The following is a 27,316-nucleotide window of genomic DNA, read 5'->3' as shown; positions in this document are numbered from 1 at the left end:
CCTCTTGTAGAAGGCTTTAGTCCAGTGTGAATTCTCTCATGTTAAGTGACATTGTATTCGTGATTAAACCTTATCTGACATTCAGAACACACATAAGGCTTTTTTCCCCCGTGTGAGTTCGCTCATGTCAAGTGAGAAGTAATTTGTAACCAAACCATTGCTTGCATTTCGAGCACTCATAAGTTTTTTCCCCAGAGTGGGATCTCTCATGAAGCATAACACTGTCTTTCAGATTCAAGCTTTTATGGCATAAGGATTTTCTCTAGTGTGGAGTTTCTCATGGTGAAATAGCGTTTTTTTCTGCAGCTTTTCTGGCATTCAGAGCACTCATAAGGTTTTTCATCAGTATGGAGTTGCTTATGGTTAGTGAGGCTGTGCCTATCAAATAGGAATTTCTGGCATTCACCACATTGGTAATGTTTTTTCCCTGTGCCCTGTGCCCTGCTCATGTAGAGTGAGATTGCGTTTAAATTTGATGCTTTTCTGGCATTCGGAGAACTGATTATTTTGATGGTGTGTTTTCTTATGGCGCTTGTAACCATCTCTACCTCTGAATCTTTTCTGACATTTAGAGCACTGATAATTTTATTCACCAGTGTGGATTCTCACATGTTCAGTGAGATTAGATTTTTGTCTGAAACATTTTTGGCATTCGGAGCACTGATAAGGTTTTTCCCCAGTGTGGATTCTTATATGCCTAGTGAGACTGCTTTTTTCACTGAAACATATGTTGCATTCAGAGCACTGATAAGGTTTTTCCCCAGTGTGGGTTCTTATGTGCTGAGTGAGATTGCTTTTGTCACTGAAACATTTGTCGCATTCAGTGCACCGATAACGTTTTACTCGAGAGTGGGTCCGTGTATGTTTAGTGAGTCTCATTTTTTCACTGAAACATCTCTGGCATTCAGAGCACTGATAAGGTTTTTCCCCAGTGTGGATTCTTATATGCTCAGTGAGATGGCTTTTTTTACTGAAACATATCTGGCATTCAGAGCACTGATAAGGTTTTTCCCCAGTGTGGATTCTTATATGCTGAGTGAGACTGCTTTTTTGAATGAAACATATCTGGCATTCAGAGCACTGATAAGGTTTTTCCCCAGTGTGGATTCTTATATGCTCAGTGAGATTGCTTTTTTGACTGAAACATTTGTGGCATTCAGAGCACTGATAAGGTTTTTCCCCAGTGTGGGTTCTTATATGCTGAGTGAGACTGCTTTTTTCACTGAAACATTTGTCGCATTCAGTGCACCGATAACGTTTTACCCAAGTGTGGGTCCTTGTATGTTTAGTGAGTCTCTTTTTGTCACTGAAACATCTCTGGCATTCAGAGCACTGATAAGGTTTTTCCCCAGTGTGGAATCTCACATGTGCAGTTAGAAGTGATTTAAGTTTGAAATCTTTTGGGCATTCGGAGCACTGATAAGGTTTTTCCCTAGTGTGGGTTCTTATATGCAGAGTGAGATGTCTTTTTTCATTGAAACATTTCTGGCATTCAGAGCACTGATAAGGTTTTTCCCCAGTATGGAATCTCACATGTGCAGTTAGAAGTGATTTAACTTTGAAATGTTTTGGGCATTCAGAGCACTGATAAGGTTTTTCCACAGAGTGGGTTAATTCATGTCGATATAGACTCGGTTTGATACTAAACCTTTTCTGGCATTCAGAGCACTGATATGGTTTTTCCACAGAGTGTGTTAATGCATGTCGATATAGAGTGAGTTTGATACTAAACCTTTTCTGGCATTCAGAGCACTGATAAGGTTTTTCCCCAGTGTGGATTCTCATATGCTCAGTGAGATAAGATTTACGCCTGAAACTTTTTTGGCATACTTTACACGGAGAGTGTTTTTCCCCAGTGTGTATTCTCATATGCTCAGTGAGATAAGATTTACGCCTGAAACTTTTTTGGCATACTTTGCACTGAAAGTGGTTTCCCCCTGTGTGCATTCTGTCAAATTCTGTGAGATAAGATTTATGGCTATATCTTTTTGGACACAGGTAACTTTTTTCCCCAACTTCGGTTATTTTGCCTCGATTTTAGAGTCGTGCTTGTTTAAATAATGTTCAGCACTTATCTCTAAAAGAAATTGTGTGTAATCTTCTCAACACTTGAATTGAGCAAAAAATGTCGGGAAGCAGTCCTGTAACACCTGTTGAAATTTTCCTAGCAGATAATAGTCTTTAGGTTATAGCCTCTCCGGCAGCAACTTAATTTGTGACTGAAGTTTTTCTCAAATCTATTTGTATAGGTTCTTAGCAATGCAGTAATAAGGTGTAAGTCTGATATTTAATGATTAAGTACCTTTTTGCACTGATGTAATGGCAGTAACTAAGGGTGTTAGAACGTGCAGAGTACTATTGTGGATCATTAGTCGCAGAACATCAGTTCCTTTTACCCTTTCTATGTTTGGTGTAAGGTTAAGGTTTGAAGTTCTGAGGATGAGGATTTATTTACATTAGATATAGCGCAACGGTGCTCCTTTAATCCATTTTTATATTTAACAGTTTTACATATCACTACTGCACAACAGATAATGTTGAGGCGATTTACATAGAATTACAGAACAGTACACAATAAAAAGGAAACAATCTGAGATGGTCATGAACACAATAAAGTGGTGAATTCTTAAGGTTTTCGCAAGAAAGAGCAGAGTGGGTCAAGGTGTTATATCCCGAGGCAGATAGTCTCAAACTTGCATAACTGGTTAAAACGGTTGTTGAACAAAGGTGATTTTCCAATCTTTTGGTTGTTAACGTGTCAGCTTCGGAGTCTTCTTTCAGCGTCTTTTCTTTGATGGTATCCAGAAGAAACCTTTAGTTGTAACTTTCTTTTATGCAGTGTGTGCTTCCTCTCTAGAATTACAGGATGCTTTTAATCTAAAGCATCAAACGTTATTCTGTCATGCTGAGGCAATTTGTCTTTCTGATAATATTTCAGATGAGGATGCTGAAGCGGGCTTTCTACAATATTTCTGATGCTGTGTGCACATATATGACTTTGCTCTGGGTTAATGAAATGCAAAATTAGAGACTTCACTTACAGGTATAGTACTTTCCTCACCACACTTAAATTTTTGGAAATTGTTTAAACGTAGAATGCTGGATGTCCTTCAGTTTTTCAAAATAATCCTTCTTATGGCACTGAAATTCAGTTGCTTAGTGCTAAATCTTGCTTTCTTCGTCCGTAATTTCAATCACCTATAATATTAAAATTAAATAGTTAATACATGTACATTTCCAAAAATATAATTTACAAGCCAAATCAATGCAGAATTTGTAAAAATGCTGAGCTGTTTTTCATACAGAGCAGAGTGCAGAATGGTAGCATGAGAGTACTTGGATGGAAGAGTGAGGATTTGTAGAATTTTCAACATTTTATTAAGCTCACAAAGGAACATGTATCCTATGGAGTTGCAACATCGAATCCCAAAGACAGATTTGAAAGTCATATGGACTGGCACCAAACAAATATTAAAAAAATATATACTATTAATTAATTTGTAATGCAGATTTCTGGGAAGGGAATGACTCCACCATGGACAACAGGTGTTTTCCCCTGCCCTGAGTTACCACCTACTTGTATCTGGTTTCCTGGCTTTTGAGTTTTGGTCTCTGCCTCGAGCAAATCTATTGTGTGCTGCGAGGACTATGCCTAAACATATCCCTCAACTATGGTCCAGAGTATGAATCAAGGGCAATGAAATGAAGGCGAACTTTCATGTGTTCATTTTATTCCACTTGATTATCAGTTGTTAGGTTTTTCTGCACCTGGATTTACTGGGTGCAGAAAACCAGGACACAATCTTTTTCCAGACAGAAAAATTAGACTAAAAAGACGCATAAGACTCTGGGTGCAGCAGAAGCAGCCACGACTTATGCTGTTTTTTTTCACTAACTGGGGGAAACACACAATTCTTCCCTCTGTTGGTGTTCACAGTTGTTGTCGGCCTGTGATTCGGCATTGAGTGCAGAGCGTATCGATTAGAGCCGAGGGGCCGAGCCGAAGAGGAGTTGACGAGCAAGCGGAGCGGAGCCTGGGACGACTGCCAGGGTTTGTTTTGTGACCGGTTCCCGCTTCACCCGCTTCCGGTTATACGGGCGCTTTAAGTTCTACAGATCTGCTTTGGGGGCAGGAACGGACGCTGCCGGCACCGCGGTGCTAAGTCGCTTGTGGTGGCTGCTGCAAGGCACAGAGGAGCCTTGGCCTGCCACCTGATGTATGTCAAAAATGTGTTCATTACATTTTTTTTTTCACAGTCCACAGGCAAAAATTACATAATCACTTGGTCCCACGCAGGGGATCAGAAAGCCTCAACAGAATTATAACAGATTGACAAAGTGCATTGATTAATATAAACCAGCTCCTCCTCTTATTAGATAAGCCAAACGAAAGATACAGCTTCTAAGTGCCCCGGAGCTGAGACAGAGAGATAAAAAAGAAAAAAAAGAAGAAGATCATGCAACTTTGCTAAGCCAGCAGATAGGTCTAAAGAAAACTTAACGGCCTTCTGTAACGGTCATTTCTCCAGGTTGCTCCACCGAGGTGTTGTATGCGGAATAGCCAAAAAGCGTGGACAAATTCATCCTAACATGGGATAAGTAATTATGAATCTAACAAGGAACAAAGAAAAAAAACACAAAAATAAATCCACCCCCACCCAACCCGTGGTGGCGGTGTGTTCATACTAACGAGAGGTTGGTCGACACTGGGATTGTGATCAAAACTGGAAGAGATGGCGGGCTTCGATGGTGGAGGGACACACCGCAGACGGGCGGCCCTGGGAGAGGAAGTAGACAAGGGGGCCCCATTTAAATTCGAAATTCTTATAATTATCCCTGAAAATATCAGCCATACGTTCTAGGCTAAGCAGTCTCCAAAGACGCGAGTGCCATAGGGAAATAGCTGGAGCCTCCCTTCTCTTCCAGGCGGCTGCCAGGGTGACCTTAGCTGCCCCACACGCACCACTTTTAAAGTATGGGACTCAATTTCGGGCGACGACAGGTGGACTTCTTTTCCATCCCAATTCACTCCAATCCAGCTTTCGCCCCGGCCCAACATGAGGGACCCTTTGATGCCTGGAGAAGTAGAGGCTGCTTAGCTCTAATACATTTGTTCCACAATTTCGATCCCCTTACTTTTGATGATGCACTGGGCCCTCACACCTCAGATACGGGAGGCTGCTACTCGACCTCTCACAAAATTTGAGGCCTTTCTCACCAAGACTGCTAACATGAAAGGGGTGACCTCATTTATCTATAGCTTCCTCCTTAAAACAGTGCTTTCCCCACGCCCCCGGTATTTGTCTATGTGGGAAGACTTAATTCACCGTTTTATTTCCGATGAGGAATGGACGCATCTATGGTCCGACATCGCACGCTTCAATCATTCCTCAGAACTCAGGGAACTGCCGCCTGATTTTACGTATACACCAAGCATTGAGCAGAGCAGAGCTGAGCAGAGGAGTGGAGGGAAGTGCCTACATTTGCCGTCTGTAGGTGGACTGGCTCTGGATTCCGCTCTTGCTCCAGAACGATTGCCAGCATTCTCCCTTGTACTCGTGACAGCGATGAATAGCAACAAACAAGCAATGAACAGTGAGTGGTGAGTGACAAGTGGCAAGAGGTGTGTGGCGTGTGGCGAGTAGTTAAGGTTGATCGGTCCGTAAGTCTCTGAGCCATTGGAGTCTGTAATAAGTCTGTAATACAAAATCTGAGAAATTATGCAAAGGGGAAAGTAACAATAGACTTTGACCCTGTTGAAGTACCCCTCGACCCCTGAATTACTCTGCATGCCTAGACTACAGCCCTACCCGGAGCCCAGATATTAATCAATTGATTAATTAATTAGTTAAATAAATAAGTAACCAGCAGCACCGGCGGATTCTGTACTGAGGTGTGCTTTGGGGGTGTTTTCCCTTGGAGGTGTTTGGAGGTGTTTTTGTCCAATCAAAGCACCATTTGCTCTTGTCACTGGCCCGTTTGATTCTCTGAAAGAAGCAAGACTTCTTCACCTTAGAGGGTGTATTATGAGGTCAGGAAAGGAGCGGCCACCTTTCCCTCCTATCAAAAGGAAAAGAAAAATACAACAAACACTAATATTAGATACGTTTAAAATAAAACAGACAGGTGACATATAGTCCTTTAAATCATCTAAGGTCTATACATTTGAGAAACTGGGAAAGTCGTTGTCCAAGTTTGATTTTATGAACGATCCAACTGGTGCTATGCTAACATTGTTAACTAACCCATGTGTTCTTCAAACTCCAATTAAACCACTGAGTAGAACAAATATTATATCCCCTAAGCAAGGAGTAAGTGAACAAGGCCACCCTGAGTCTGAAGCTGAAGTCGAACGAATGTCAAATTCAACTAAGGACCAAGTCAACCATTGGGGTCAAATAACGGACCTAGAGATGTTAACTAGTCCACTTACTGGTCATTCACAACAAGAGGACCCAAAATGCACAAATCTAACAATGGGAGATACTCAGCACTTACAACAAACTAGGCAGCCGATGCCAATAGAAGTGCAAGTAAATATCAGAAAAGCTAACGGTATAGGGGAACCATCTAATTTGGGCCAAATAAATCAACCAGAGCAAGAAGCTCCAAACGAACTAAATAGTGGGGTGAAAATCATATTCAGTTAAAAACAGGACCAGCCGAAATGTAATCAAAATAACGGATCTCAAATTAATAAGGACGAATACAACAACAACCCAGAAACTCTGCAGCGTTGGAGTACTCCGTATCAAAAAGTAGTCCACCATTCATTAATTCTTGTGACAAGGGACATGATTTTCAAGGACCACAAAAAGAGAAGTACAAGGACCTATCATTCATAAATGGGCAACACCATAGCCCAGGTACTCAGGTACCAGGAAGTGGGAACGCGGGAGCAATTTGGGATTAATTCTTCAAAACCTCGCAATTAACTCTGGAAGCCTTAACATATCAGTCCAACAGAAGTGATAAACCTATGCTCGACACAATCAACAATGACAGACGCCGCTCCGGGCGTTCATCTATCAAAAAGACAGAGGAAAAAACTACGGAAAGTAAGAAATAAGCTTCTAAAAGTATAAAAAATACAAATGCATCAGATATAGTGAGATTGAACACTGGAAACAATCATGACCAAATATCATATTGTGAAGGTGAGGGTAAACAAATGTCTCCAACAAAACCCTTTTACCCTCTATTTAATAAAGATCTATCGGAGGTACAAGCAGTTATGAAAAATAAATGCCTAAACAATCAAGCTGATAGTATAAAATTGATAGAGAATGGGAAAATTCAGTCCTTTGAAATGCTGCAAGTGGAGGAAAGTAATAAACAGGTGGAAAATAAGCCATCACAATTGGAAACAAATAGAGCAAAGAGGGGATGAAACGAATAGAGATTTGTTAAGTGGTGCAGGTAACTTTTACGCCGGAATATAAATCTAGGGGTAATAAGGAAACAACTTGCAAACATCCGGACCCAACACAAGATGGCAGGAGTATGCAAAGCATGTGCATCTACAGCATACATGCCTCGAACAGAGGATTAATGGCCCCAAATCCCTGCTGTGATATCTTGTCATGTTGTGGCTGAGTGTGCCATGTGATGTGGCAGGCTATAGTGCTTGCTGTGATTTGGTCATTTTTGACAAAGTGGCGTGCTGAAAGGTTAGGCAAATTTTGAATTTCTTTGTTTTTGGGATCGTGTGATATAGTGCGGTACCTACCGTATGATGTAAATAAATTACATTGCTAATATACCATAAGGATGTGGGGTGAGTGTTATTAGGGCCGAAGCCTTGCTGATTATATGCAGAATAACAGGTCTGGGAGGTCACTACTGACTAGGGCAGGTTAGCAGCTGCACAGGCCTTGGGCATTGATCCTATTGAGGATAATATGTGACGGGCCAATGGTGACTGGAGCTGGCTAGCAACAACGCTAGCCTCTGGTATTCATTACAAGCAGGGTAACAATACATGTCAATATTGACTAGAACTGGTTGGCAGTAGAGTTAACCTCTGGATTTGAATATTTGCAGGATTTGCAGCAGTGGTGGCCTCTAGGAAGAAGGAATTGAGAAAGCATAACTGGATATACTGGTTTCTTTAATGCCGATAATTGTTTACACATGAATGCACCAACGTGTATTGATATATTACATTACCAAATTACAATATTCTTATATTAATTTGATGTGACTGTTCGCCTTAATATGCCTACAAAGTTACATGATTCTATTAGGGCTCAGAACCATTTTATTTAGTGAAGTCCATCTGCACACTTTCCTGCATCTTGTAGTAAATTGAATATTGACAAACAGAAGTGTTATTTCCAGAAACAGTGAATTCTGCAGCTTGTCTGTGTAGCTTTTATATGCACCTCACGGACTCCTCACATTCCTCTCGAGAGAAGTTCCTGCCTCCTACTCATTAGTGTCGTTTCAGTAACTGTTTCTATCACGTGTTCATGTTTCATTGACTTGTATTAGGAGAAAAGTGTATAAAAATACATTGTGTAGCATTAGCATTATATACTCCAACTTGCTTTAGGGTGGATGCTCTCGTCCATTGCAAAGACAATTGTCACTTGTTAGTTTGCTTGGCCTTTTGCTATTTTTGCATTAAATGTATGATAGATGTGTTGGCCTCCAGATGTGTTATGTATTATTTTACATAGCACAAGAGATGCTGAGGAAAATGACAGTCCAGTATACACATTCTTCATATAAATCAACTCACAGTATACTGTTCCGGAGGTTCAGTCCCACAGACATTATCTCTAACTGATCGCCCTAGGAAGCATGTGCTTTTCAAACCAGTTGCCCTCTGATGCGGCGTCCTCGCTATTGGATAAGTCAGTATGTCAGTATGTCCTGAATTTTAGGAGGGTTACCGTATCTAGTGCAGTCTGTTAGGCAGCGCTCACCTGTGGTAGTAAGATGTTAATAAGCACCTTATCACCTACGCACGGTGCAGGGCTTTGAGTTACAGAGCTCCTCACGCTGTGGAGAAGATTAGGTCACATTACCCATTATCCCATATTTGGTCCTGGTGAAATGCCAACAGATTGCTCCATGACTACACACGGCATGAAAAAAGTTGACCTGAAGTACAGACCCCAGCTTACCAACAGGTCCATAGGTGATCGACACTTTCACACAGTGATAGGGGCCATGAGTTCCTCAATTTTTTTGCCACTGTTTTTTAATCTCAACATGGAGCAGGCAAATCACATTAACTATATTGCGGCAACTGGTCGATAGTTGATCTTATATTGAGACTTCACCAATCTCACATCTTATGACAAGTTCAAGTTCAAGTTCAAGTTCATCATTTGTATAGCGCACTACTCACCCAGAGGGTCTCAAGGCGCTTGAGGGAGGGGGGGGTACTTTACTTATCTAATATCCAAGTTTTTAGTTGTTTTCTGAATGAGAGGTGGTTCTGTGTAAGGCGGAGGTGGGTGGGGAGAGAATTCCAGGTTTTGGCCGCTAAGTAGGAGAAGGATCTTCCCCCCATGGTGGATCTATGGATGCGTGGAATTGCGGCGAGGGCTTGATTGGATGATCGTAGTTGGCGGGTGGGGGTGTAAAAGGACAGGCGCTTGTTGAGGCATTCGGGTCCAAGGTCGTAGAGGGCTTTGTGTGCGTGGGTGAGGAGACGGAACGTTATTCTCTTGTTGACGGGGAGCCAGTGGAGGTCTTTTAGGTGACCGGAAATGTGAGCTTGGCGGGGGATGTCTAGTATGAGTCTGGCTGAGGCGTTTTGGATGCGTTGGAGTTTTTTCTGAAGTTTGGCTGTGGTTCCGGCGTAAAGGGTGTTTCCGTAGTCCAGTCGGCTTGTGACCAGTGCGTGGGTGACCATCTTTCTTGTTTCGGTGGGGATCCAACGGAAGATTTTTTTGAGCATACGTAGGATGTTGAAGCATGAAGATGAGACGGCGTTGACTTGTCTGGTCATCGAGAGGGAAGAGTCGAGGATGAAGCCCAGGTAACGTGCGTAGTCCGTAGGTATGGGTGCGTTTCCTAGGGCCGGTGGCCACCATGAGTCGTCCCAGGCGGAGGGGGATGATCCTAAGATGAGGACTTCCGTTTTGTCCGAGTTCAGTTTTAAACGGTTGTTCTTCATCCATTCGGCTACTTCTTTCATCCCTTCGTGTAAGTTGGTTTTGGCGGTGTTTGGGTCTTTGGTGAGGGAGAGGATCAGCTGGGTGTCGTCTGCGTAAGATATGATGTTGAGGTTGTGTTGGCGTGCGATGGATGCAAGGGGACTCATGTATACGTTGAAGAGGGTGGGACTGAGTGATGACCCTTGTGGTACGCCGCAGATGACTTCGGTGGCCTCTGATCTAAAAGGGGGAAGGCGGACTCTCTGGGTTCTACCGGCGAGGAACGAGATGATCCAGTCCAATGCTTTTCCTTGTATTCCGGCGTTGCTGAGGCGTTGTATAAGGGTGCTATGACAGACTGTGTCGAAGGCTGCGGAGAGGTCAAGTAGGATGAGGGCAGCTGTTTCTCCGTTGTCCAGTAGAGTTCGAATGTCGTCTGTTGCTGCGATGAGGGCGGTCTCGGTGCTGTGTTTGGCTCGGAAGCCGGACTGTGAAGGGTCAAGGGATTTGTTGGATTCGAGGGAGGCGGAGAGCTGATTGTTGACGGCTTTCTCAATGACTTTGGCAGGGAATGGGAGGAGCGAGATGGGGCGATAGTTCTTAAGTTCAGTGGGGTCTGCTGTGGGTTTCTTCAGGAGGGCGCTGAGTTCGGCATGTTTCCAGCTTTCAGGGAAGGTAGCGGAGTTGAGGGAGCAGTTGATGACGTCTCGGAGATGGGGTGCGATAATGGAGTCTGCTTTATTGAAAATGTGGTGGGGACATGGGTCGGTTGGCGATCCTGAGTGGATGGAGTTCATCAGGCGGATGGTGTCTTCAGTGGTGATTGGGTTCCAGGCGCAAAGGTTGTTGGGGGGGGGGGTTTAGTTCGGAGGTGGGTGGGGTGGACTGGTCTCCGGACTGGTTTTCAAAGCTGTTATGTATGTCGGCGATTTTGTTGTGGAAGAATGAGGCTAAGGAGTCGCAGAGGTCTTGGGAGGGAGTGATGTCGTTGGTGCCGGCGGTGGGGTTGGTAAATTCTTTGACGATGTTGAATAGTTCCTTGCTGTTGTGGGCGTTGTTGTCGAGTCGATCCTTGAATGCTGATTTCTTGGTGGATCGGATCAGTTGGTGGTGTTTGCGGATGGCGTTCTTGAAGGTGGCCAGGTTGTCAGTGGTTGGGTTTTTTCTCCAGGCTTTCTCGAGGGTGCGACAGATCTTCTTGGATTTCTCAAGGTCATCATTGAACCAGGGGGCTTTTTTGCTGCCTTGCTTGATTTGATGTTTTTTCAAGGGTGCTAATTCGTCAGCGCTGTGGGTGATCCATTGTGTGAGGTTGGTGGCTGCAAGGTTTGGGTCCGATGATTTTGCAGGAGGGTTTTGGTGAAGCGATGTGAAGAGCTGGTCGGTGGTAATTTTGTTCCAGTTTCTGCGGGGAATTGGTTGTGGGTCGTAGTCTTTTTGTAGTTGAAGTGAACGCAGCTGTGGTCAGTCCAATGGAGAGCTGTGGTGTGATTGAAGGAGATGTGCTTGCTGGAGGTGAAGATTGGGTCGAGCGTGTGCCCGGCATAGTGGGTGGGGGTGTCAACAAGTTGTTTGAGTCCGAGATTGTCGAGGTTGTCCAGAAGGGTGGTGGTGTTGCTGTCGTTGTTCTTTTCAAGGTGGAAGTTGAGGTCTCCCAGAAGAATGTAGTCCTCGGAGGGGAGGGCGTGTGGGCTGATGAAGTCAGTGATGTCTTCGCTGAATTGTGTGCGGGGTCCTGGTGGCCTGTAGATGAGGGTGCCTCTGAGTGTGGTCTTGGGGTCGGTGTGGATCTGGAAGTGGAGGTGTTCGGCGGCTGCGAGGTGATCGCCGGAATTGGTCGTGATGCGGATGGTGTTCTTATGAACAATGGCGATGCCTCCTCCTGTTTGGTTGATGCGGCCCTCACGGATAATTTTATAGCCATCAGGGATGGCTATGGCGATGTCGGGCGTTGATGAGGCGTTCATCCAGGTTTCTGTAAGAAAGGCGACGTCCGGCGATGTGGTGTCGAGTAGGTTCCAGAGTTCAGTGGCGTGACTGTGGACCGAGCGGGTGTTGAGCAGGATGCACTTCAGGTGATTAGTGTCGGAGATCTTTTTGGAGTTTGTGGGTTTGGTGTGGGTCTTGATGCAGTCGAGCTGGCAGGAGTGGCAGGTGAAGGGTCCATGGGTGTGTCCTGGGGCGGCTTGGTAGCAGTTTGGTGGTCGGCCGGGGTTAAGGGCTAAGAGGGTTGCGGCGTCGTACATTATGCGGGTGGAGAGGGTTTTGCGGGGGTCTGGCGCTGGGCGCGATCCAGGCGAGGACGGGCGTAGACAGGCTTACCTTTGGCACGCCTTCGGCGCGCATGGGGCGCGACCGCTGCGCGTGAACGCTGCGCGTCAGCTGTTCTGACATATGTAGATAGTGGAGGGGGCCGGAGCGAGGGAGGGTCAGCTGGGAGGCGGGAGCGGGGTGGAGAGGCGGGCTGGGACGGCACAACAACAAGATGGCAGCAAAAACGAAAGCAAACAGGACGAGATTGGGGTGGGCAGAGGCGCAGGCACAATCAGGCACAGAATAAATGATTAAACAATGCGACCTGCAAGCGCTACAATGACCAATATGCTCACAATGCAATATGCGCGATGTGGGCTATATAAAATAGCGTTACGCTAAAATCAGGCAAAGCTGCAATTTTAAATATTCAAAACGGAGCACACTGAGTAATGGGAGCAAATGGCCAAGCAGAGCACAAGCAATTGCGTTGAAGCGCTACGATGCCAGCTGGAGCCAGGGAGCGTGGGGAGCGACCGCTTCTGAAGGAGTCAGGACGGTCACAGCGCTGTGGTCTGCGAGACAGTCCTTAACTATTCTGTGGGAGGGAGGGTCAGCTGGGAGGCGGGAGCGGGGTGGAGACGCGGGCTGGGACGGCACAACAAGATGGCAGCAAAAACGAAAGCATACAGGCCGAGATTGGGGTGGGCAGAGGCGCAGGCACAGAATAAATGATTAAACAATGCGACCTGCAAGCGCTACGATGACCAATATGCACACAATGCAATATGCGCGATGTGGGCTATATAAAATAGCGTTACGCTAAAATCAGGCAAAGCTGCAATTTTAAATATTCAAAACGGAGCACACTGAGTAATGGGAGCAAATTGCCAAGCAGAGCACAAGCAATTGCGTTGAAGCGCTACGATACCAGCTGGAGCCAGAGAGCGTGGGGAGCGACCGCTTCTGAAGGAGTCAGGACGGTCACAGCGCTGTGGTCTGCGAGACAGTCCTTAACTATTCTGTGGGAGGGAGGGTCAGCTGGGAGGCGGGAGCGGGGTGGAGACGCGGGCTGGGACGGCACAACAACAAGAAGGCAGCAAAAACGAAAGCAAACAGGATGAGATTGGGGTGGGCAGAGGCGCAGGCACAATCAGGCACAGAATAAATGATTAAACAATGCTACCTGCAAGCGCTACGATGACCAATATGCACACAATGCAATATGCGCGATGTGGGCTATATAAAATAGCGTTACGCTAAAATCAGGCAAAGCTGCAATTTTAAATATTCAAAACGGAGCACACTGAGTAATGGGAGCAAATGGCCAAGCAGAGCACAAGCAATTGCGTTGAAGCGCTACGATACCAGCTGGAGCCAGGGAGCGTGGGGAGCGACCGCTTCTGAAGGATTCAGGACGGTCACAATACAACATCCTCTGTCCTACTATGCTCATCCGGCGTACTTAATAAAAGATCTCCGACAAAGTGCCCTCTGGTGGTGACCGCCAGGCATTGTAGTACCGGCCTGGTGAGGAGTATAGCCCAATGATGAAGCATGTCACCTTCAGGTGAGTGAACGCAACTTGCCTTAAAAGCAGATGCTTCCTAGGGTGTCTGCGTTCAGTTACATATAATGTCTCTGGGACTAAACCTCCGGAACAGTATACTGTGATTTGATTGTGTTTAATTTTAACAAATGTACATAGTAAATATTGGTGCTTGCTTGTTTCACAAAAATGATCGGATACCTGCCTCCGAGCGCACTTCTTACAGACGAGTATGGGGTTATCATGTTGCTGCTACAAGCTCCTTACCTGTGTGAGTTATGAGGATCAATGCAGGGAGAAGACCCAAACCAGCCACACATGGAGATCAATGACAAATACTGAAGATTAACAGAGCTTCCAAGCTGGTGACCATTACTTAATTGACCCTGAAAATAAAAGACATGATTTTAGTATTCTGGTGACTCATGACCATAAAAAAAAAGGTAATAAATTCAATATTGTGTCAAATACTTAAGAAATGGAACTGGATGCGCTGAATTGGATGTTGCCCCGGGTCATGACTGACACCTTTCACCACTATTGCTTATGGGACTTGTAGTTTTGTTTTTCTCATTAAAAGGATGGGTTCTAAAGTCCCAGTGTTCTAAGCGATGTTAGTTAAAATCAGAGGCCTGAGTGAGGGTGAAGCATGACACTGCTCTGCTTAACAGTGAGATGACTGACAGTTCCCCAGCCCTTCCATTCTTTGACAGAAAGAGGCTCGTCAGCCGTTCATATTTTTTTGCAATGGGAAAGAAACTTTTATTGCAGCTTGTGCCAACTCAAGAGATAAAACCCCTGGGCATGTTTAATTGACTACTGACAAACATGAACAATCAAGAACATGAGTTTCTGGAAAAATATCAAGCACCCAATCAGAATCAGCCGCCCTTCACACCCAGGAATTCTTGAGGCTTTGGAGAGGATGAATTGCACGTGGTATAAAAGGAACACCACATCGACTCAAAGCTCACTTCTCAGGGATGTACTGAAATGCCAGCCTTATAGCACACTTAGCCAGCTCTTCACCTCCTCCTCCTCAAACTGTCGACCAGCTATCAGGGCAAATGAGCCTGCAGCAAAGCATCGCTGGCTTGGTTCCCCACCGGACCAGGCAAGGTGGTCAACTCCATACTCCTCCGAGTCAGCAAGCACTCTGGTCGAGCCAGTCCTAACCCCACATGAATGTTCCCCATCACAACTATTTTAATGGTACTAAGTTATGTTTCTGCCAAATGTATGAGTCAAAAAGTGAAAGGCATTACACGAAGTGCTGAAAGAGAAATCATGACGTTTTTCATTATTTCTGAGGCTGCCACAGTAAACAGGAGCATTATTTCTCTACAGCACCAAATCATGTATGTGGCCTGTAGAAAGCACGTTTGAATGAAACATGGAAGGCATTGCAGCCAAAGATCTGTGGTGCAACATCATAGCAGAGTACAAGATAACTTTATTCAAGGAGCAATAATCTTAGGCTCCTGAAGGTTCTGGAGGGGAAGAAGGGAATGACATCAAGACCTTTGTGGTTGTATTATTAAAAGGAGCCTTAAACCTTGAGGAGTCTTCAGACATCTTGGAGAAAGATATCCAAAGGATCCACAGGGACCCTTTCCGTTTAAATCCTGGGAGGGTAAAACCAAGGAAGATACTTGTTAACTTTCTCACGTACTCGCTAAAAGAAGAAAATTCTAAACTTGGCCTTGAAAGCTAAAACACTAAAAAGCCTTGGACCCCCTGTTTGAGATTCGTTTGGACCTCTCTAAGACCACGCTAGACAGGCAATGGGAAATAGGCCAGAGGATGGAGAAGTTCAGGGCCTTGGGGGCCACGGTACAAATGAGATTCCCTGCTTTCTTACGGGTTATGTTCAATAATAAGATGCACAATCTTAGGACCCCACTTGAGGCTGACGAGATGGAGTGCATAAAGGACTTTTCACGGGGGAGGGGGGGACAGGAAGTTGAAAAGGAAGATAACCAGGGTTTGAGACTGCACTTTACCCAGTAGGTAGATTAAAGCTCTCCCACGATGTCCTCATGGTACTAGATCTAACCTAAACTATAAAATCTTCACTAGACCCGTATATGGGTAAATTGAAAACAAACGAAGAATCTAAAAAAAATAAAAAATAACAAAAAAGGGGGTGGTCTAATATCATAATGGGGAAAAAAAAGAAGAAGAAAGAGGGAAGAAAAGGAAAAACAGGGGGGAAAAAACGTTTTTAATATATACACTCTAAAGAAAGACTACTATTTAGACACACATGACTTCCAAGCACTGACACAGTCACAATTCGGGGGTAGAGGAGAGGGGGCGGTTAGAGGACGTAAAACTGGCCATACATCAGGCCAGTGTAAGTAGGGATGTGTTTTCCAGGGGGTGGGGGGAGGGGAAGCCAAGCGGGGTGGCGGGGGTAGAAGCACAACATTTCCTCATATGCCAGCGCCAGTACAGTTTTCTTTAATGCCACATTGGGGACATCGCGAGGGCTCTAGGCGTTTGGCACAGAAAAGGATGGAATTATGTGGGGGGGGGTGAAAGTAAGATGACGATGATTCAATATTTATCCTGGAATGTCAATGGCTTGCGCATGAGGGGTAGAAGGGAAAAAATACTCCAATATCTGAGAGACTCCCAGCACAAGTCATTGTCATACAGGAAACAGATCTCCTTAAAGCTGAGACCACATCGATTTTAAAGAAACAGAAATGGATAGACACCTTTGTGTGCACAGACCAGTCTGCTGACATTAGAGGGGGTCTGTTTATTTTTAAAAAACAAGCAAAGGCCCAAATTGTGGAATATAAGGAGGACCACAGCGGGAGATGGCTTTTATTGAGGGCCCTGTTAGGAGGTTGGATGTATTCATTGGTAGGATACTATGGTCCAAACCAGGACGACCCTACATATCTAGAAATCATCCATGGTCATCTATTAGCTTTTCAAGACCCTGTAATTTGGGTTGGGGATTTTAACGTTGTTCTAAATCCTAAACTCGACAAATCTCCTAACTCAAGAGCCTGCGTCCTTTCAAAATCCAGGCAAGCCCTGGTGACAATTATGGCACAGTTGGGGGTCGCAGATATTTGGAGGGAAAGGGCAGGGGAAAAACTGGGGGCATCTTTCCGGAACTTAAAATATAAGCATTTGTCTAGAATAGACTATGCACTGTTCAGCTATAGTCTCAAGGACCGGTTGGAGGACATAGTATATCTCCCTTCCCATCTCTCCAATCATTCGGCTATTCTTTTCAGCCTAAATTCCGGCCAGCAGGTTGGACATTCTTCCTGGTCCTTCGATCGGACAATATTATTAGAGGAGGATGAAATAACATCCCTTCAAGTAGAGACCCAATGTTTTCTGGGAGGAAGTGAAGGCCTCTTTCGATTCTATCCTCAAAATTTCCTTGAATATCACCCTCCCATTAATTATTTTTGGAATCGATGACAATATCCGTGGCTATACAAGATCCTTCCTTTTTTATGCAATCCTTTTGGCAAGGAGACAAATTTGTAAGTTTTGGGTTGACTCAGCCGCTCCAACACACTCTGGCTGGCTGACGTCCCTTTATGAAGTCTCCAGGGTGGATATTAACCCTGGGCGAAGCACTACACTACGCTCGCGGAGTTTGCGAAGTTTTCGCAACTTCGCACTACGCGAGCTGCACGTAGCACAGTGCGAACATGCGTAGTGCAGCGTAGCGTAGTGCAGCGGTCATTTTTTGCTTGTTCGCGGTCCTGAACGTCATGTTCGCGACCGCGAGCATGCAAAATGACATCCTGGCGAGATTCTCAACGCGAGGAGGTCAGGTTTCTCATTGTGAGTGGTTGCGCATGCTCGCAACCGCTCTCAATGAGAAACTACCTGTTCGCGTTGAGAAAGCTGCCGCTCGAGTAATAATCTACTCGAGCAGCAGAAAACTACAGCTCGCACTGTGCAAGATGCCGTTTTCAATGCTTGCACAGTGCCGGATGCTTGTCCGCACTGTGCAATCATTGAAAACGCATCTTGCACAGTGCGAACATGCTACTACGCAGCTCGCGTAGTGCTACGTGAAGTTCGCGTAGTGCGAAGTGCACTTCACGTAGCTTCGCGTAGCGCTACTTCGCGAACTACGCCCACCCTTAGTGGATATGGCCAGATCATGTAGTAAATATAAGGTAGCTTTTTGGGAATTGTTGGTACAGTGGAGTTAGGATTTCTGGGGTTTCTATTATTTTTTTTCCTGTTTTTTCCCCCCGGGTCCTATGATTATGCCTGTTCTGCTCCACGGACCTTTCGGATTGGTTCCCTTCGGTTAATATTGCGGTCCAATAGGTGGTAAAACACCTTGATGGAGTCACTTAGCTAGCCCTCAAATTGTTGGTAACTTCTTCCGCCAATAAGGTATCTGTGTCTTGGAGAGAGAGTTATGAACCTAGGTTTCTGGGCTCATGCTTACGCAGACACGTAAAGGTGGTTGATGTTTCCCAAATGAGGCAAATGAGGACAAAAAAATATATATATAACTTTATTATGTTATTATTCCAGCAGAACGAAATGACATTCCTAATGTGTACGTCATTTTAAAGACAGTGCCAGGAAAATGTACGGTCAGTGTTATTCTTCTGCCAGTTAAAAGACTATCTCCATTAATGAGTCAGGAAATAAAATACTATGAGAAATCCTACTCTATGGCAGGGTGCTGCCTGTCACTATATTGCAGGTTACTTCCAACATAATCTGATTTATACATACATACTCCAGGGTGCTGCCAGCGATCGGGTCTGCACACAGCAGTCTGGAGCCACTCAGGAAGGAGGTAAGCTCTTCATTTCATCTTAAGCCCTTAGGTTACATTCACAGCCTGATGGGTCCGGAGAACTTTAAACGCGCTCTAACTGCGCCGAGCAGATAGACGTAGCCCATCATAGGCTGTGCTGGGTGATGCCTGGCATTTTATTATCGTTGGCGGGAGTATGAAGCTCTGATAGGAGCTGCTACAAGAAAAGCAGAGAAATAGGACCACAGATCGCCACAGAGCAACAACTGCCCAGAAGCTGAAGAAAGAACTCTGGAATAGCAAACCTCCAACACCCTGGAGATTTTCCAGGATAAGCAAATGATGGTATTGAAATGCAAACTGCAGCATTAAGGTCACACACTACAACATCATACACTTTAAACCAAAGGTAACAACCTACAAGAAAAAAAAAGCATCAAAACTAGAAAATGCATTTCCAAATGCTGCAAAAGAGAAACAGTTAATATAAATGAAAAAGATGAAACTTTGTTGGTACCTTAGTAATGTGCTTACTTCTTGGCTCCACTCCATCCGCAGCAATAATGCTCTGAAAGGAGAAATTACTGCTGTGAGTCTCAGAGTCTTCAGTGTTACTGGTCTCAGTCACGAAGACTGTGGTGTCGGAAGATAACGTTCTCTTATTTGGCTTTATAGTTCCACCAGCCACGCCATCACTTTTAGCAGGCGCGCTACTGTCAGCAGCATCACAACTTCAGGCAGACCAGCAATGCGGATCTCACCACTCACATTGGATGAATATTCAACAAGTACGGTCTTGGCTTACCAAGCAGAACAAAAGAATCGGGTCTCATAACCATACCCAGAGACACAGTTAGCTCTGCCGCTAGCTCTGCCGCCACTTGAGCACACCCAAACACCTCAGCACTTAAGCACCAGTCCCAGGGGAGACCATCTGTGAAGTCCTTGTTAACTGGCACCACTCCTGGCTCAGCACAAGCAGCATCATGGACAACGTCTAACACTGCTGCCACAAACATTCATGAAAATCCAAATCCTCATCACCCAAACTACCCAAAAATGGCTTTCTAGATAAGCAGCCAGCCCTGTAGTTTCAGTCTCTGTTTACTAATTTGATGTCCAGTTGTAATTTTAAAAACAACATTGGCAGCCTTACAGGGGCCTGACTGGCACCATTAAGGGTTCAAAGCAAAGGGCTGTGGTCTGTGAACTTTAAAAGATGCTTGCCCCCAGACCTCTTCTGGACAATAAAACTGGCAAAACAATTCAGAAGAATTGGTGACATCATAAATCATGTAAAAGGGCAGCAAGCTCACTCCGTACCTTGAGAAAAACAAAGCGCACTCTATGAATGAGAGGTACTGCCTGAGCTTTAAGTGTGATACAATGCTCAAACCATTCACTGCTCCCACTCGGTAAACATCAGGAGAATGAGGTAAAGTATTCTTAATGTCATTGGTATCAAAATCTACGTTAGACACAGGCATGTCATTCAACACCGCTGCATTATCCGGACCCGGCCTCATAGCGAAGCCAACTTAGTCTGATTCTGTCATTCCATCCCTTACCTTCCATTGACGGCTACATACATTTTTGAGGTAATCTTCTTACCCAATCATTCCAGCGGACTAACAAAGTAATCCAGTATATATCAATATCCTGCTTACCTAAGGTGTGTCAGCTGTTCCTCACAACTCTAGTTTTATCAAAGGCTACATCACACAAAATCTTGATGGGTTGTCCTGAATTCGCCATTCCATTTAACAACACCGTATCAGCATGAAAGATACACAAGGGACACATTACCTGTTGCATGAAGGTGGAACGAACTATGGAATCAATTTCTAAAACTAAGTTATTCCCTCTGGGGACATTCTTCCTCATTAACATCAATTGTGCCGACTTTTACAGTAGAGCATACACTCATACTGCTTGAAAATGCCCCAACACTGCAACACTGTCCTTGATCCGGGCATTTCCCATTACTTCCCACGTGTGCCTTAAACCCCCACCTGTAACAACTGCCATAGTGAGCTTTGGACAAGACAGAGGCACAGTCACTTTGTTCCTATGACGTAGTCCTCTAAATCAAAACATACTCTCCAGTCTGTTCAAGGAACGCACCACATTATGGCAAAGAATTTGGAGCAGGGCAGACTTATAACCTGATCATTTTCAAAGCCAAAAATACCCCAACTTGTGGCTCTTTTTGAAGCACATAGGCACTTTGAAAACAGACTTTAAAGAACAAGTACATGAAAACATCTCAAGCCAGGTTGTTAGCACATAACTCAAACGACAGTGATTAGTGGTGTAACAATCTGAACGCATGCCAGGCTTACAATTAGATAAACGTCAACTGTCCATAAATTTGAGGTTATTTGTTTTTCTAGTGGAAAGAGGTGCTCTTTTTTAACAGGTTCTCTTACTTTGAAGGCTATAACTGGGAAACAAGAAAGGGGGGAGGTGACTGGAGGCACAGGTACCACATCAAGCCGGAGAGGGAAGAGTTGAATGGAACCTAGAGATTAAATAATTTACCAGGAATATCAGGCTGTGGTGATGTCATGATATTGCAAAGATTCAGACCCTCTCCAGAATACCAGAATACGAGTTACCTGCCACCCGGAAGAAACGATTTTTTTTTTGTTTTTTTAATCAGCAGAAACATAGTTTAGCTAAAGCACATGAACATGTAAAAACGACACAACCACATGCAAACCATTCAAGCATCCAGGCACGACAAGCAGATTATGCCATCCTGCCAAGTGAACTGCCAGCAGCGAAATGTGCTGCGGTTGTCACGACATCCAGGTGCTCCAACGCTTCGCAGAGGCAGTACTGACGAATGTCCCGATCACCCCTCCACCGGTACCCTCGCTTCAAGAGCAAGTCCACCAGCAGTGGGGAAAGGGGAAGTGGACAGAGAAGAGAATACCTGTACTTCGACTGGCACCCTACTTCCAGTGACTGCTATTCCTCACGCTGCCTTTTCTGTAGGTGCCTAGTACACAGAAGGGGAAAATAGAGAGAATATACCACAAACCTTCTTACACTGTGCTGACAATTCGTAAATGATAAAGGAAACTTGTCCTACCAGTTTCTGCCCAGGTATTTGCCTCTCTTCTATATTTAGGAATGTTATCTGACTGAACTTCCTGCAGTGAAGACATATACGAACATTAGTGTTTCTACCCAGATTATTTCTACACTTGCACTCACTCTCTCTATCAACCTGAATTGTACCTGTGAAGTTCTTCGTCAGACTTTGTCTTTGGGGTTCTGTGCAAGATATCCTCGGGTCAGAAGTGCCAACAAAGTTCACTGAATCTCTGAAGCACGCAAAAAGGATAAAGGAAGGTACAAGGGGGAGGAAAGGCAAGGAGAAGCGCAAGAGGGGAATGTCCTGCGGGGAAATGCGAGTGGAAGCAATACAGTTTGGATATTTGCTGACTTGACGAGAAGAGGTAACGCCTTACTTGTAGAGTTAAGTTTCTCTTCAGCTGAATACTCAACTACGTCGTGTCTGCTCAAGTCCTCCTCGACACTCGCCTTCTCCTGAAGAACCATAGGATATTGGGATGACAGTTGTCACAGCTCTGAGGCAGCAACTGGGAACTTCGTCAGACCAAGGTGCCTCTCTGAGCAGTGAGAGCGCACGACCAGGATACTCTCATGAAAGGCTCTGAAAACCCTAATACTATGATACTTAGAACGCCCTTGATCATTGTTGTTTTTCTCCCGTCATGAATTGTTGACGCGGAGCAACAACCGGAACAAACTTCTCGAACTGAATCTTCGTTGAAGTGCGCAGTTAGGAGCGCGCGCCTTCCAGACGTCCACTAGAGGGCGCATCTATCGAATACAGTAAATGGAACATTGAGCGGCCATCTTAGGGAGGGGAAATATATACAGTCTTAACAGTACGTTCGTTCAATGACTCGGATTACCTCTGGAATCTCTCAGTCTGCCAGAGGAACAAGGAAACCACACATTAGATCGTGCCAAACGGGGCCAGGACAGGGAGCTGACCAACAGTCTCGAGGAAGCTACAGTGGCTACTCGGTGAATCCTGACAGTACCCCCTCTCAAGGACCGATTCATCGGTCCTGGTTTGTGTGGAAATCTGGAGTGAAAACGTTTCAACAGTTTTGGAGCGTGAAGGTTGCTGACCGGTTCCCAAGACCTTTCTTCTGGGCCAAACCCTTTCCAATCCACTAAATACTTCAATTTCCCTTTTACATACTTGGAATCTAATATATCCTTAACCTCATATTCAGGATGCCCTTGAACATTAAGTGGATCTGGAGGATTTGTAAGCCGTATAGGCGATTGAACCTTTTTCAGTAAGGATACATGGAAAACTGGATGCACACCTATCTTGGCCGGGAGTTTCAATTTTACAGTAACTGGTCCTAACACCTTTTCGATAGTATAAGGACCCACAAATCTAGGTTGGAACTTTCTGTTTCCCTTCAAATGTAAATTTTTTGTAGACAACCACACCTGATCTCCTGCTTGGTACTGTGGGGGCTTTTTCCTATGTGAATCTGCAAACTTTTTATAGGACGCCTTAGCTTTCTCTAGATTCTTTTTAGCGGATTGATGCAAAGAACTCAAATCTAAAAGGGCCCTCTTGGCTGCGGGGACATCTAACTCTTCTTGTAACACCATAAAGTTAGGATGTCTACCAAGGTTCAAATAAAACGGAGAGTAACCAGTAGAGGCACTCTTCGCATTATTGCAAGCGAACTCAGCCATCCACAACTTTTCAGACCATTCCCCACCCTGCTCCAATAGGAATAACCTCAAGTACTGTTCTAATTCTTGATTGGTCCTCTCTGTCTGCCCATCGGATTCGGGGTGGTAACTAGTGGACAATCTCCCCTCTATCCCCATCCCCTTTAGGAAGGCCTTCCAGAAGTGGGAAATAAATTGGGGACCTCGGTCTGAGACCACTATCTTAGGGATACCATGAATTTTGACAATATTTTCGCTGAATACTCTAGCTAATTGGACTGCCGTGGGAATTCCTGACAAAGGGACGAAATGACTCATCTTCATGAATGTATCTACCACCACCAGGATGGTATCAAATCCCTTGCTCAATGGTAGGTCTACGATGAGATCTAAAGAGATGGTATGCCAAGGAGAAGGGGGAGTGGGCAAAGGCTGTAACAACCCTTGAGGAGCCTGTCTAGTGGGTTTACTCCGAGCACAAGACTCGCAAGACTGAACATACTTTTTGATCTGATCGGACATTCCAGGCCACCAAAAATAACGTTGCACCAATTCTTGAGTCTTGGCTATTCCTTTGTGACCAGCTAGAGGATGGTCATGACAGTTTCGCAAAGCCTTCTCCTGAAGCTCAAGGGTTGGAAGGTATAAGGCTTCATTGACATATGGTAACTGCTGTCGACACTGACGCTCTTTTCCTAGTAGCACCCACTGTTGAATTTCTTCTGAGGTTAAACTCTTACGGACCTCATCTTTGAAATTGTCCAACGTAAGCGCCCCCACGATCTTTGTCTCTGGAATGATTGGTTTCGCTTCTACGATGTGCTCAGATTCTTCGGTCTGCAATCGAGACAGCGCATCTGCTTTTCCGTTCTTGGGGCCAGGTCGGTATGTAATCACGAAGTCGAAATCAGCAAAGTAAAGGGACCAGCGCAACTGACGAGGAGTCAAAGTCTTAGCCGTCTTCAAAAACTGCAGGTTCTTGTGATCGGAATAGACGGTGACTGTGTGTCGTGCCCCCAACAGATAGTGCCTCCAGTTCTCAAAAGCATCCTTTACTGCCAATAGCTCTTTCTCTGTGATGGTATAATTTATTTCAGCAGAGTTCCAATTTTCTGGAACGGTACGCCACGGGATGCAACTGTCCAGTCTTTGGATGGCGTTGAGAGAGAACTCCCCCGATGGCCTGATCTGAAGCATCAGCTTCCACGTAAAACGGTTCGGCTGGATCCGCATGCAGTAAGATGGGGGCCGAGGTGAATTGTTTCTTCAGATTCAAGAAAGCGGAGTTTGACTCATTTGTCCACTCAAACTTTACTCCTTTCTTCAAGAGACCTGTGATGGGAGTTATCAATTGCGAAAATCCTTGAATAAATCGCCGATAGAAATTGGCAAACCCCAGAAATCTTTGGATTTCCTTCACATTCTTGGGGGCTGGCCAATCTTCCACTGCTTGTACTTTTCCGGGGTCCATGGTCACTCCTTGAGATGAAATAACGAATCCCAAAAATTCCACTTGTGACACATGAAAAACACACTTTTCCAATTTAACAAATAGCTGGTTTGCTTGCAATCGTTCTAGGACCAAACGTACATGTTGGGTGTGTTCCTGAGGATTCTGCGAGTAAATCAAAATATCATCCAGGTAGATGATGGCGATCTTATCCATTAAATCGCTCATTATATCATTGATAACGTGTTGAAACACTGCAGGAGCATTACAAAGACCGAATGGCATGACACAATACTCGAAAAGACCAAACTTGGTTCGAAAGGCGGTCTTCCACTCATGCCCTTCTTTCATTCGAACCAAGTGATACGCTCCTCGTAAATCCAGTTTGGTGAAAATTTGTGCTTCTTTAATCTGATCCAAAAGAACAGAAATCAACGGCAATGGGTACCTATTTTTAATGGTGACCTGATTTAAGGCACGATAGTCTATGCAAGTTCTGAGACTACCTTCTTGCTTCTTCGGTATGAAGAACAGAGGTGAGGAAACTGGGGACTGGGATGGCCGGATAAATCCATTCGCAAGATAACGATCCAGGTATTCTTTTAAATGCACATTTTCAGCTTCAGTCAACGCATAAATTCGACTACAAGGAAGAGCGGCTCCCGGTTCCAAGTCGATGGTGCAATCATAAGCACGGTGGGGAGGCAATACTTCTGCTTCCTGTTCACTGAACACTGTCTTGAGATCTCGGTACTCTGGAGGAATTTCTTCCGTCACTATCGCTCCAATGGACTGTCCGCCAAACGACAACAACATGGAGGGCGTAGGTTCCTTCTCAATATTCTTAGTACTATAACAGTGGGACTGGCAAAACTCTGAATGCAGACTGACTGTCCGGTTTTCCCAATCTATGGTCGGGTTGTGGAGAGTTAACCAGGGCAGTCCCAGGATCAGTTGAAATTGGGGGGCATCGATTAAATTGAACTGCAACACTTCTCGATGTCCCTCTCCCTGAGTAATTTCCAATTCTTCGGTATGGCTAATAATTGGTCCGGAGGTCAAATTGGTCCCATCTACAGCACGTACAGGTTCGGGATGATCTTTTGCAATTGCCTTAATTCCCATCTGTTTAGCATAGCGGATATCACAGAAGTTTCCAGTAGCACCGGAATCGAGCATAATGGCCACTCCACCAATCTGATGTTCACGGAATTGCATGGTTACATGAAGGATTACATGAGGAGTCATGGTCTGCAGCGTATTTAAAATCAAATGGGACTTTGGAGTCGTCTTATCTTCTTTTACCACCAGTGCGACCCCGTCTACTGGCGGTTCACCTCGTTTCCCTTAAACGGAGTCTTGGGACGCTTCAAACAATCTTTTACAAAATGGCCGGCAGTACCACAATACAAACATAACTTCTTTTGTCTCCGTTGTTCTTTTTCTTCGTTGCTTAAGGGGCCTCGAACGGTTCCAATTTGCATGGGTTCCGACTCTGAATTCCCTCCGGGTCCTTTTTCGCTCTTCGCTCTGTCAAAGCGCGGGAAATTTATCTTCCAATCTTTCTTCTTCTCACCTTTGCGTTCTGAGTTCCGAAAATCCAATTCCAAAACCAAATCTACCAAAGCAGGCAACTCGGTGGGTCGATTGGGAATCTGAGCCAGGGTGTCCTTGATTTCATCTCTTAAACCACGATAAAACAAGGCAGCTCTCTTTTCTTCTGGCCAGCTAGTCTCCAAAATTAGTTTATTAAACTGTGTGAGGTAAGTAATCAAATCTTTAGATCCTTGACGCAGCTCCAGTAATTCGTTATCGGTGGCCTGAGATATCCTTCTCCGATCAAAAATTCTAAGAAACTCAGCCTTGAATTTAGTGAAGTCACTAAGCAAAGGATCATCCTCACTAACTAAAGGCATGGCCCAATTGGCAGCATCTCCACTTAAATATGACAGGATAAATGCTACTCGAGATTGGGCGTCTGGGAACAATGTGGGTCGGCACATGAAATGAAGGGAACATTGGGTCAAAAAATATTGAGCCTTTTGAGGATCTCCCGAAAACCTTTCAGGAGTTGCCAATGGGATCAACGGGGATACCGAATGAATTACCTGAGCTACAGACTTTGGATCCACAGCGGCACCACTAGTGACTGGTACCGCTGAACTCTGTACAGGATTCCCCATAATGAACCCATCTACCTTTTGTGCTAACAACCTAGCCTCTTGACGGGAAGCCAGTAACTCTGACCTTAAACTTTGGTTTTCATCTCGAACGGCTCCCAAATCTCTCTGAATCCCTACTAAGATTGCGCCTAATTCCTTCAAGTCCATCCCCTCAGCCATACTGCCCGGGCGAAGGTAAAATACGTGGGCACTTCAAACTGTCACGACATCCAGGTGCTCCAACGCTTCGCAGAGGCAGTACTGACGAATGTCCCGATCACCCCT

General features: G+C 44.9%; 2 protein-coding genes across 1 annotated transcript in view; one reads left to right on the top strand and one right to left on the bottom strand.

Annotated features, from left to right (window-relative positions):
• LOC144806644 (uncharacterized) overlaps positions 1 to 27,316 on the top strand; it is a 352,101-nt gene that overhangs the window by 147,309 nt on the left and 177,476 nt on the right.
• Positions 1 to 27,316, bottom strand: part of LOC144806646 (uncharacterized) — a 195,014-nt gene that overhangs the window by 64,439 nt on the left and 103,259 nt on the right. The window contains 1 exon segment of the mRNA XM_078672969.1: positions 578 to 1,233. Coding sequence (XP_078529095.1) covers positions 578 to 1,233 — 656 coding nt within the window.

This window comes from Lissotriton helveticus, unplaced genomic scaffold (genome assembly GCF_964261635.1).
Source record: "Lissotriton helveticus unplaced genomic scaffold, aLisHel1.1 SCAFFOLD_590, whole genome shotgun sequence".
Lineage (NCBI taxonomy): Eukaryota > Metazoa > Chordata > Amphibia > Caudata > Salamandridae > Lissotriton > Lissotriton helveticus.
Note: the sequence above shows the minus strand (reverse complement) of the source record. Positions and strands in the feature narration are given on the sequence as shown.